General features: G+C 42.4%; 2 protein-coding genes across 3 annotated transcripts in view; one reads left to right on the top strand and one right to left on the bottom strand.

Moving 5' to 3' along the window:
• The window catches only part of DNAJC13 (DnaJ heat shock protein family (Hsp40) member C13), a 57,029-nt gene extending 53,024 nt beyond the window's left edge, over window positions 1–4,005 (top strand). Inside the window, exon 56 of one of the 2 annotated variants that reach the window (XM_054815954.1) lies at window positions 3,142–4,005. In XM_054815954.1, the coding sequence (XP_054671929.1) occupies window positions 3,142–3,239 (98 nt within the window). In that variant the 3' untranslated portion in view covers window positions 3,240–4,005. The remainder of the gene's footprint in view (window positions 1–3,141) is intronic. The other variant, XM_054815953.1, reaches the window with a different exon arrangement.
• A 1,304-nt stretch (window positions 4,006–5,309) lies between these two features.
• The window catches only part of ACAD11 (acyl-CoA dehydrogenase family member 11), a 30,003-nt gene continuing 22,832 nt past the window's right edge, over window positions 5,310–12,480 (bottom strand). Inside the window, exons 14-20 of the mRNA XM_054816252.1 lie at window positions 11,341–11,407; window positions 9,761–9,846; window positions 9,510–9,581; window positions 8,639–8,793; window positions 6,730–6,846; window positions 6,183–6,292; window positions 5,310–5,675 (exon numbers count right to left, since the gene is read on the bottom strand). Of these exons, the coding sequence (XP_054672227.1) occupies window positions 5,561–5,675; window positions 6,183–6,292; window positions 6,730–6,846; window positions 8,639–8,793; window positions 9,510–9,581; window positions 9,761–9,846; window positions 11,341–11,407 (722 nt within the window). The 3' untranslated portion in view covers window positions 5,310–5,560. The remainder of the gene's footprint in view (window positions 5,676–6,182; window positions 6,293–6,729; window positions 6,847–8,638; window positions 8,794–9,509; window positions 9,582–9,760; window positions 9,847–11,340; window positions 11,408–12,480) is intronic.

Here is a 12,480-nt window from a genome sequence, read left to right as displayed (position 1 = left end):
TCCTTCAAAATCACTTAGACTCTGTCTGTATTCACTGTGCAAGGTGAATTATGCTGCTTTAGGGCTAGGCATGGAGCTGTATACTAGAACAGTTTGAATGTTAATAGCTCAACATGTGAGGCCTGTTCCAGTTAGACCCAGTGCCCTGGCAGGGCCCTTGTCCGGTGGGAATGGCCTCATGCCTGTACTTGGAGCTTGCAGCGTATACTCAAACACACCTGTGGTGCACCCTGGGTGGATCCCCTGCTGGTGCTACCAAGATGCAAAATGGCACCGTGGGGTGCCCCCTCAGTCCCATTAGCAGCATAGAGCATTCTGGCTGTGTGTGCTGTGCGCATGCAAATGATAGCAACTGATGTGGACTTCCTTGCTGGTAATTGCAGAATCACAGAATGGTTTGGGTTGGAAGGGACCTCAAAGATCACCTAGTTCCAACCCCCCTGCCATGGGCAGGGACACCCTCACTACACTAGGTTGCCCAAAGCCCCATCCAACCTGGCCTTGAACACTTCCAGGGAGGGGGCATCCATAACCTCTCTGGGCAACCTGTGCCAGTGCCTCACCACCCTCACAGTGAAGAATTTCTTCCATGGCACAGTGTGGACATAATCCTAGAACAGTCATGTCATAGCAAATCAAATTCTGGTTCTTCCTTCACTCCCATGCAGTGCTTGATAGACACATCTTTAATGACTACATTCTGCTGTATCACAGTCCAAAACTTTGCTATCACAGATTACTTGCTATATCTGAAAATATTTTATGTAATGACATTGTAGCAAACTTTGTCTAAAGCAACACATGATGCAAACTTCTGACTCCTCAATAGCTGAATGATCATTTGGTCCTAAAACATTACCGGGGAGGACAAACTTTTAAAGTCCTTTGACAAGTCAATATGAACACTTCCATGTGCTGTCTGGAACTTCCTCATCTATCCCAATACAGGAATTTTGGTAAAGCTTTTGTGCCTAACTGAATTAATGAGGTATAAATCAGATGGGCATTTAGACAGCAAGGTTTTTCTTGCAAGATACTAGCATGCATGTTGATAAGATGAAGTAAGAGCCTTTCAAGTCAGGAATTAAACAGTCTAGAAGCAGATGCTTAACACTTAAGAGTGGTACATTGCAATACTAGATGTGTTTTTTCCATGCAAGAAAGACTTGGTGCTTTAGCTCTGAACAGGAGTTCTCTGTTTATTGCACCATTTAATGACACTTTGACAACACGATTCAGTTGGTATTTAATTTCTGTGGTATTTCATAAATACTGTAAATTAAAAATATGAAGTAAATGCTGGCTGATTACTGGCTAAGAACTGAAACTAGACCAGACATTGTCAGGCTTGCGACTGGCAATATAGCTATCCAAGTGCCTTAAGGCCTCGCTGCGTTTAAATTGCCTAGTGTTTAAGTGCTTGCAAATGTAGAATGAAGATGCTGTACAAATCCAAAATGTAGATGGAAACCAAACTGCAAGCTTTATTTTTAACTCTGCCTTATCTTGTATTCTGCCTTATGTCTTGCTTCAAATTGCTTTGCTATTTGCACTTCCCTTGAAACTTCCCTTGCTTATTTCTCTTCCCTCAGGTGTCTCTTCTCCTTCCCTTCTAACTGGCAGCAGTCCCCTTCACCTGAGAAGTGGGCTTTAGATCTGCTCTGCCAGGCAGCTTGCTAACTTCTGTGTAGCTCTCTAAAGCAGGTAGATACCATCTTGCAAAACACACGCTGCACTTGCTGCATTCCAAGTAATAGATGCATGTCATAGAACTGTAACAAATGTGTGGTCCCAAACTGCGAAACACCCGTAAACTTGCTGCCTTCAAGCACATGGGAGCAGAAAACTAAACTGCGGTGGCTGAGAATTGCTGGTACTACAGATGAACTAGATTTCTGAAGCATACTAGGAATCAGTCCTCCATAATGGAGAAGTTTGAGGGATGGGAGAATGAGTGGAATTCTTGTACTAGGACATGTAAAAATGGGTCCTGCTCTCGGCAGGTGCTGCTGATGGGCTGGCAATGAGAAGTCCCCCCCTGGAGCCAGAGAGCTTTTGTTCCACCAAAGGCACTGCTTGCTTTGCTCTCCTGCTTGCAGTGGTGGTGTGGGCTGTTGGTGAGGAGACAAACCATGCTTTGATCTTCTGGCTGCAGCCTGTGCTGTGAGAAGGGAGGGTGGGGCATGAACAGATAGTAAATTTGGGAGAACTTGGTGAGGATGACTTAAGGGAGGGGAATAAATAACCCAGCAGAACCTGCCATGTTGAAGACTAGCAGTGTAAGCTGAAGGTCTAATAACCAAGGCAATCACTGTATTGATGCAGGACCATATTGCAGGTTGGCAGTTTTCTACAATCATTAATTAATCTGATAAGAGTTGCTGTTGAAACACCTCATGCTGCAACATGAGGTTTTATTGCATTTGTTGAAAGCTTCTGTATGACTACATTTTAAACTCCAAGCTTTGAGGGAGAGAGGCTTTGTCTGCAGTGCAAAACTGACCCCCTCCCCTGTAGTAATCGACATAGATTTATTCATGGTGAGGAGTTCTCTGTCTCTGATACAGAGCTTGTGTATCCCAAGAACACGGTTGCTCTTTCTAACTGGAGGCACAAAGAGCTGCCCAGACAAGCACAAGGCAGTTCTGCGTGTTCACGGGACAACACATTGAGTTTCCTTTAAATACGCAGCTGGGAAAATCTTTGCAACACTGAAAGCATAAATGTGGAGCGTGGTAGTGGAATGTATGCCTGAACTCACCTCCCTTCTGCAGCAGCTCCTCTCCTTAGCAAAGGAGGGCCACCCCCTCTTTACTGCCACTTCAGGGGGGAAGGGGAGATAGATAATGCTGCTGGCTGCAGTTCTGTTGTAACTTATTTGGCACATCAGAATTAAAAAAAAAAAATGCTGACCGAGTCTGAGAATGGTCTCCACAGGCTCCTCTGCTTAGTGGCTCAGAGGCCTTAATTCCTCATGTTCCGAGATTCCAAAGAATCCAAACCAAAACTCTTAAATGTTCTTGTTTAAGGTGTCTGGTTGACTTGGATGATGCATTTGAGTGTTACCAGAGGGAATAAAGTTGTTTAGTTGCTCTTTTGAATCAAAACTTAATTGGCAATATTCTGTTTTCTTCCTGAAAGGCCCTGGAGTTGCTGGTTACCTTACTGCAGGGACGACATCATCTGTAATGCCCAACGTACCACCCCCGGTAGACAATGAAGTGGGAGATGTCAGCTAAGGACTGGAAATTCTGGTGGAAGAGACAGAAAGGCAGGCTGGCCAGTGATGAGGAACAGCACTTTCCTCCAACATATTGAAGTGAACTTACTGCCTTTCCAAGTGTTTAATGACAGTGTTATTCCTTTTTCTATGACTGTTTTTTTTGTTTGGTTTTTTTAGGAAAGAGTCAGTGATTCTAACTGTCACACTGTAACACAAGAAAGCACTCTGTGGATCAGCTGATATGGGTACACAAGAAATTTTTTCTTGTTGTACGTAAGCACATTTTGTTCCTTTATATTTGTTTACAAGACTGTGAATCAAACTTTCCTAGTTTTTATATTTTATGAATTAGCATGACTGGAGTTGAGCTACAGTCTAGAAGAATTGGGCTAAAATCACTTTGATCTCACTGACACACAACCCCCCCGCCAAAAGGGCATCCCTTCTTTTCCCAGTCTGATGTGATCACTCTCATTGAACATGACTTGCGAAGGGTTTGTCCCTGCACCGGTTCACTGATGCCCTTAATCATTAACATTATCTTCTTCCTGAGATCAAACAGCATTAGACATTTATATGTATAACTGGCTTGACCAAATTGACAGAGCTTCAGCAAAAAAAAACCTTAAAGTTGACATGTTATGTAAGAAATTAGTGTAATTGTGAAATGTTCTATACATTATCCAGTATATAGAAACTTTCTATATTGAGTGTACATTATACAGATCATTCATATGTACATAAAATTTTAAAAATAAAGGGAATTAAAAGCCTTGTTAATGAGATAAAGGTGGTATTCTTATGCAGCTGTTCCTCAAAGGTGTGAGAAATGAGGGGGGTTAGAGACCTTAATTTGAGTGTGGCTAAACAGGGTTCCTGGGCATTCCTGATTGGAGAAACACACTGTGCAGGTTTTAACAGCCTGGAGCAGAACTCTTAAACCACAGGTAGTGGTGTTGTACCGTGCACGTTTTGCATTTGAAATGCACTTCAGCCACTTGCTGACCTTCTCAACTTCCTGGGAAGCATTCTTGGCAGGAAGCAAGAGGAAGTGAAGATGGATGGAAATATAAACAATAATTATTGCTTTCTCAAGAGAGGTAATTGTGGTTTTAGGTGCAATTAATTGATTTGTGGAAAGCTTCCACTTCTGAAACTGTCCCACCCTGAGTGAGCAGCTTTAGCTGGAACACCCTTCAGGTTTCATCCTGAAGACTGAGCCAGGCAGGGTCTCTTGTCTCCAAACTTGAACACAGTGCTAGGGTGGTTTGTTCATGCAAGAAGTAAACACTGCTGTCCTGAAGTTAATTGTTGATCAACCCTGTACAAGTTGAAAAGCAATTGTCCTAACTTCGTAGGCAGTAGAACTGCCCAGGGTGCAGTATACTGCCATCTGCCTGGTTCTGTTCCTGTATGAGCAATTATCCTGTAAGAACTCCTGTCAAAGAGGGCTGTTACAGAAGCAGAGCTGAGGAACTTTGGGGAAGTTCTCAAAGATGTATTGGACATAAATAGCACAGCCTGTTGTGGCAGCAGAGGAGGCTGTGAACTACCCTGTGCAAGCTGCTGCTGCTTCCAGCCAAAACTTCAGCTCCTCACAGGGGAAGGTGCCACCTGTGCTTAGATATATTTAAGAAAGGGTGGGAGCAGCTGGGGCTGGCACAGGGGAAGATGCACAAAAAGGAGAAAAGATGCAAGGGAAGACAAAAGGGGCACCTATAAGGGGAAAAAATGTGAAGAGATGCCTTTAGAGAAACAAAGCAGAGGCATAAGCAGCAAGGGGTAGCAGACAAACTGCTACACTTTGCCTCATGCCTTACCTGAGGGCAGGTGGGGGAAGGACTGAGTGTAACCAGTGAAAGGAGAGAGTTGAGAACAGGAACTGGGGAAGATAGGGAGTTGGACTGAAGCTGAGCTTTGGAAAGGGAGAAGAAAGGCATTTCCCTAAGTGTTTAATTGTTTGTAATCTAATCAATAATTAAGTTTATCCTAGCTTGCAATAAACTGAATTGGGTGAAACTGCTTTGCCTACAGTAAAAGGATGAAGAGGGCTTTGGCTCAGAGCAAATGAAGCACTTTAGACCTGTTAGAAAATAGATTTTATTTAGTGTTACAAAGAACCCAGACAAATTCTGGCATTCACATGGCATTCTGTGAACTTTAAAAGCAAGCCTCTGATTATTAAGTGTAATAATTACAAGTAAAGAGTGAGAGAGTATGTATTGCTTCAAGCTAGAATCAAGTTTTTGTATTCAGTGCAATAATGTTAAAGGTAAAATTAGGTGAACAAAATCTTTCCCAAATCTTCCCTTCATGTGAGATGGCTTTGTGCTGACATCAGAGTTTTGCAGTTAGCTGCTTTGACTGATCAAGCAGTTCCCACCTTGCAATTGTTGAGAGATGAACTTCATCTGGCCCATCTGCCAGGCGCAAGGTCCGGATATAAGCAAACCTGTGCGGGAAGAGCTGAATTAGGGGTAGATCTCTGATCCTGCCCCAGCAGCGAGCCAGGCTGACAAGCAGCTCCTGGTGCTATTTTTGCTATAGCCATCCTTCTAACAATAGGCTCTCTGAAAAGAGCTACTATCACGCAAGGGGGTACAGCAGCAAGGTTGTCGTGGCAGGACTGAGATGTGTGGGCTGGAAATTCTGAAGGCTTGCTTCTCCCCAAAGTCGTAAGGGAAAAGACAGAGATTTAGAAACAAATCCTCTATGCTGCTGATAAGAACTATTGTAGGTCCATCACCAGCTTTTTTTTTTTTTTTTTTTCTTTTCGTATGGGTAAAGGCATGCAGTTCCATTGGAATTGACTTATAAAAGCATTTGTTTTAAGTTGTATAGCATAAAGGCATATGGACCATTATTTCAGGCTACCTGAGGTGAAACAGCATGTACTGGCTTTATAAAAGTATCTTAAAAGGAATGCTTAGAATCCACAGCTCAGTCTCCCTTTACTCACATAAAAGCCAAAGGAAAATCCTGGGAAACTCCAGCTCCGCCACACACTTGGATTGCACAGTCAATCACTTTGAGCACAGCTCGAGGGACAACCACTTTGGTCATGGCTATCTGTAGATAGAAGAGGACTCACATTATCAGTAATAGGTTCATAAGCAAGTGAAGATGTTTATCTAACAGTTCTACTGAAGGCTGGTATCTCACAGTACATCCCTTCATCTTTGGATTGGGTAAGAGCTCTGCTGTTCCTGTTCCCTGGGTAAGGTAAAACCATTTCCATCACTCAAAACAATCTCATTGTGTTAAGTGATCAATACTTAAAGTATTTAAAAATTAGAAGTTCAACAGACTGATCTCAAATTTTTTTTAACTGAGAACGCTTTCCAATCTCATGACAATGAAAAGCACATCTTAAGGCTTTCAACATGAGGTTATGCTCCACCATCAGAAGGATAACAGCGATATGTTTTAGCTTCTATTTCAACCAGCTGCACACGTGTTGCATCCCCGAGTCCTAGCCTGAGGCTGCCAAAAAACCCCCAACTTACCTCTTTTCTTGCTTTTCTGTTGCCCAACGTGTCAATCTTGCTGGCTGTTTTTAGCGTAAGCAGTCGAGCCTGTTCAATGCTAAGGCGGCATTCAGCGATCCAGTGGGCTACAACTTCCTGCAGAGAGAGAAGCCACCAAGCAGAAAGGCAGTTAATGCCTCCTAGCGCAGCTGGGTAACCTGCCCTATGGAAGATGCCCCTATTCCTCCGCATGTGCATGTCCAGTCCAAGCTAGTTTGATGGATGTAATCTAACATGAAGAAAAAAAGAAAGAAAACATTTGACTGACAGAATACTAAAGTTAGAGCAGCTCTTTTCCTGGCAGGAAAGAGGAAAAGGGGGAAAACTCCAGATTCTGGGACACTCCCCTTTTCTGGTCAGACCTGCTGCGTGCTGGCCCTTTTCCTGAAGCCCTTCAAAGCCTGCTCTTTACTCACTGCTTTCCTTTACCCACTACTGGGACTCAGAACCATCTCTGTGTAAGTTGCCCCAGTATACAAAAACTGGAGGGTGAAATGGGAGAGGAATCAGTTCTGCTTTGCTTTAACTACCAGTGGTGTGTCACACACCTCAGCCAACAGCTGCAGGGTGGTGCCTGCTGCATCTGTCTGTTCCCATTGATGATAAATTAGCAGCTCCCTTGAGCCAAACAAAGTTACAGTCTTGCCAGCCCTTTCCTGCTCCTCTCAGCTAATTCCTCTCTGCAGGCAACATACCACAGTAGAAAAAAACCCGTTCATGTGATGCTTGTCAGTGCAAAGGCTGTTTGGAGCCTGAGCCAGCCTCAGGCACGGGGCTCCTGCTGCCCGGTAGCCTCGGCAGCACAGGAGGCATGAGCAAGCACGCAGCGCTCGCCTCAGTGCAAAGTCTGGGGGCTTATCTTAGCTCATGCCAGCAGAGGTGGGCTGAACCTAGGTGGAAGTATTCTGACACGTTCTTCTGCCAACACCCAGGCTGTCACCCAAGGCCAACAGTGTCACCTCTTCCCTCGCTGTCCCAGAGATGTGAAAAACCTATGCTGGCTACGCAACTGGCCCTCAGGTCTTGCCTGTGGCTTCGTCAAATTTTGGTTTTACTTTAACGAGCTTCTGAGAAATAGCACTCTCCTCATCCAACTCTTAATTCTAGGTTACAGTTGTGAATGGAAGTTTGGCAGTGACATGACTGGAAAATGGATCTGTACAAACAATTTTCTATAATCTGTGCCAGACATTAATTCAGTTTCTTCTTTCCATTGCCTTTACTTGTTTTTTCCAATAAAGTCATCCTATCTGTAGGATAAGACTGAGGAACACTTGAAATGTAATAGGCCAACTACTAAATGCTGATGGTTCCTATAAAAAGCAGACACTTGTCTTTTTATTATTTTAGCCAGCTCTCTCTCACGCAGCAGTATTTCAATTCCAGAGCAAACTAAGACCAAAAATCCCAATATGGCCTTAGTTTGGTGTGTACCTTCATGAGTAAGTACAAAGAACTGATCAGAGAAACAACATTTTTAGTGAAATTTAGACCCTTGAGTGTCTCTGGTAATCATGAACGGAGATGTGTACGTGACAAAATCGACACACAAAACCGGCGAATTCAGACTGTAACTACAGAAACATAAGCTGTATGCCTGAAAAAACACCTGTCCGAACCAATCAGTGAAAGCAGAGTAAAAAACATGGTGACAAAATCAGTATTCAAATCCAGCAAAGGAGATCCAATTCACTGCAAGGAAAAAAAAAAAATTAAATCCCGTAGGTTATAGTGAAAAGTGGGAGCCTCGCAATGTGATTTTTCCCCTTGGAATTCAAGGTTAGGGCACATCTATTGCAGTGTCCATTATCAGAGTCACAAGGTTCTGTGTGGGCAGAACAAAGGGTGATGTCTGGAGCATGTGAATGGAGACAAGGAACATGCTTACGTGCTGATACAGCTTCTTCCCAAAAGTCTCTCTCTGTGCTGCGCGCTGGCACATTATCTGCAAAGCGGTTTCAGCAGCACCAAGGGACCTCATGCAGTGATGAATACGGCCTGGCCCGAGCCGACCTTGAGCTATCTCAAACCCCCTGCCCTCACCTGGTTGGAAAGAAAAACAGACACATGCAGACTCCTTGATTCCCTCTTAAAATGACCCGTGACTCTGAGCAGAAGTGGCCTCATAGCACCAGAGCTAGAAGCAAGCTTCTGAAAAGTCTGTTGCTTGTTTACTCCAGCTAGATCTATGCTGACACACTGTTAATAATACTTACAGCACAAAGCACGCTCTAAAATGGTTTCTGAGAGGGTTTGATTTACCTGATTTAAATGTTGTTAATCTTACACTGAAAAATACATCTATGAGATTTGGTATGAGAATCTGGGGGAAGACTTTGAGGTTTCCAGGTCCTAGGGCTACTCAAGAGAGAAAGCCCTTTCAGCAAAATAAAAATAGCAGAGAGGAAATAGAAGCAATCAGGATTTATAGTGAGAGAAGTAGAGCAAAGTTCTCCCTGCAGAAGGTCACAGTGCCACTGACAGTTTCCGCTTTGCTCTACTTCAGGGAAGTGCTTTTCACATGAAAGCTAGAGCTGCCCTGCTTGCTTCAATCACCTTTCTGCTCTAAACAAGTTACATTCAAGCAGCAGGTAGAGTGCTAAAGAAGGGTGGGCTTCCTCTTCCACGTGTTTGAGCCCCTGGCTCAAGTGACCATAGCTATTTACAATAACTTCTGGTGATTCATAAAGTAAATCAGCGTTTCATAAAGCTTGGTTCATTGCTGTATGCACTAAAAAGGAATTAATACTGAAACTCACCCAGTATTATATTGGAGACAGGTACTCGCACATCATTAAAGTGTATCTCAAAATGTCCTCCATGGATCTCATCTACAGGGATAGAGAAAACACAGCAGAGTAAAATGAAGGAGGATAAACATACAGGCCTTCTATTCCTAACCCTTTTTCTATATGTACATTTTTCATATACAATAATTATTAGTATTACTGCAGCTTCTGAGACTGCTAACAAATTAATATGCATATAGCTGATGAATATTATCACCTACCCAGGTAGCCAAACACTGAGAGGGGTCTTATCAGCTTCAGCCCTGGCGTGTCCATGGGAACAATAATCATACTGTGCTGCTCATACCTGATCAAGACAAAATGCACAAGTAATGATTAACTTTGAGCCTCCCTTCTCTTCCCTCCCTCCACTTTTTTTTTTATTCTCTATCCTCAATTTAGCACTCCCATAAAGCCAGTGTTGAGAATTACCTATACCAAGTGCAGCTGTCCTGCCTGCATGCAGTGTGGCAGGCATGCTTCAACAGTCCTTGAACCACCATTCAACAATGCACCACGACCGAAAAACTACTACTTCTGTCACTTCTGTGCAAGTACTTCTGTATCACCCAGTCCATTTCCTTCCCCCCACCCCTCCCTGCATTTCTTTTTTGTTCTCAAAACATGTTTATCATCATCATCATCTTGGCTTGCCTATAGTTTAGGAAAAGAATCACCGTGTTTAAATTCCTTTAGAATATTTAAGGTCAATTAGTAGTCGCATAGAACCAGAGGTGACATCCAGGTCCCTGAATTCCGTCTCCAGTTCTAGCAAGCACAGTATCGCACAAAGCCCTCCATGAACTTCTGTTCAGCTTTGGAGAGCTGAACAGATGCCACTGTCTGTACAGCCGTCGGACAAACCATCCTGTATGCTGCAAACAAGTTACTGTTTACTTCTCAGTGGAACCTAGCCAAATCTAAAAACTGCAGATAATCAGTGGAATTTGGGCTAAATCCAACTTAGATATAAATGTTCCAATTCTTTTCTATTACAAGCTGTAGGATTTTAATGGGATCAGTCACGAAGCATTTTATTCATCACTTGTTTTTGTAAAAGCCAGTTTTAGTTTGGTAATAAGAGTTGAACAACATATTTTAAACAAGAAGAGGGAAGTATTATATTTACAGATATAGGAATGGAATGAGTAGGTCTGATTAAAGATATTCAATGCTCTCTGCTCACACAACTTCACATAGCAAACATCCTATGTTTCAAACTGAACTTTCTATACCTACAGATAACTTTGTGAAAAACTTTGTAGATAACTTCAAGTCTCTGACATGCCACTTGTACTCATTCTGTTCAGGGAAGCTCTGAAAAGTTTTGGGTTTATTATCATTTGAGCAAGGAATTCTTACTCTCATTAATTGTTTTATATACTTATGAAATAAATTGTAAGCCAGAGATAGTTGTTGGTTGAACAACTGATGCAGACTAAAACTAATGTGACCAAGACAAAGTTAGTGAATGCCCCAAAATTTCCTGATCCAACTCATCACACAGCTGCACAAACACTAGAGCTAGTGCAACAGAGTGGGGAAGCACACTGATGCCAGCTCGTGACAGGGAAAAGGTTGGGAGGCTCCAGTCATCAGCAGCTGACAGCAAAACAGGAGCTTGGTCAGCAACATTTTTCTCTAAACAGACACACGCACAGGTTTCAAACTCCCCTATAATTCACAAGCACATCCAAATGATCAAGGCAATTAATGGTATTTCACATAAAATTTTTGCAAGCAGTGATTCCTCCAGGAAACAAGTTTTAGGTAACTCTTTGAATCTCCTAGGAATCCTTACCTGGATGCTGAGGAGTTTCTGGTTTTGCCCATTACAATTGCAACTTTGCAATTTGGGTTCCCAGCACCTTAAAATTAAGTCATAAACACAAAAATAGTTTTCAAGATAAAAATCTCAATGTAGAATCAAATGAAATTTCATACAAATAAATCTTACTCCCTTCCTTTCGTGATACAGGAGCAAAAGAATGCAATTTACTTCTGTGTTTATATTCTGAGTAATCAAATTGAAAGAAAATACATCTTATTGCTTAACATGTGAAAGGGAGTTGACCTCTGGGGAGGGGAACAATGAAAAGCCAAACATCCAAACCCTCCAGGATCCTGCTCCATTATCTGTTCCTCTGAAAAGAGAACAAGAAGATACTTGAAATGGAATCTAATTACTTGTCTCCGTTACAGCTAGGCAAGTAAGCGCGACACAAAAGCATACCTGAAGGTGAGATGCTGCCATTTAAAAGCACAACTATTTAAACTATAAAGACTGGAGGATCTATGTGGGAATGAAATGCTGACCACATTATAACAAAACTATGCAGATAAGGCTATCAGAGGGTTACCATAACTTTGCTACTATTTCACCATAACTCCTCTGGAACGAAGGGGGTTTTTTTCCCTCTTTATGCAAATGAATTTAGTTTGCACTTCCAAGAAAGATCTGAGTGGAAATCTTTACCTGAAAATAATCTGCTAGCATTTCAAGCTATTGATAACGTTATTTGAGGCACGTCTTTGTAGCATAAAGCCAGCATTTTCATGTACAAGTCCTAAAAGAAGATTCTACCATTGATTAAAATGGCATCTTATTTTTAAGAGCCTTAATCGCCACTATCTTTTTCTTTAAAGGTTTCTTAATACCAAAGCATGCTCTCATTCCTTTCAAAGTCTCACACAGACAATACAGCTAGGGAAAAGGGGACAGGATTATACCCGACGTACGTAACGATCAGTGAATATTTTTATTGCTATCTCAATGCAGATGACAAGCTTCGCAAAGATTTAATTCAAGATTTGACTTGTACCAACTCAGTTTGTTTTAAGGTCAGAAACAAAGATGACTTTTTAACTTGTCTGGCAGTTGTTATCTCAAGGTTTGGGAGCCTCTGGTCTAGACAATACAACCACCTGGCTTTGAGCTGAG

This window comes from Grus americana, chromosome 2 (genome assembly GCF_028858705.1).
Source record: "Grus americana isolate bGruAme1 chromosome 2, bGruAme1.mat, whole genome shotgun sequence".
Taxonomy (NCBI): Eukaryota; Metazoa; Chordata; class Aves; order Gruiformes; family Gruidae; genus Grus; species Grus americana.
The sequence above is the reverse complement of the archived record's forward strand: the minus strand, read 5'-3'. Positions and strand labels throughout refer to the sequence as shown.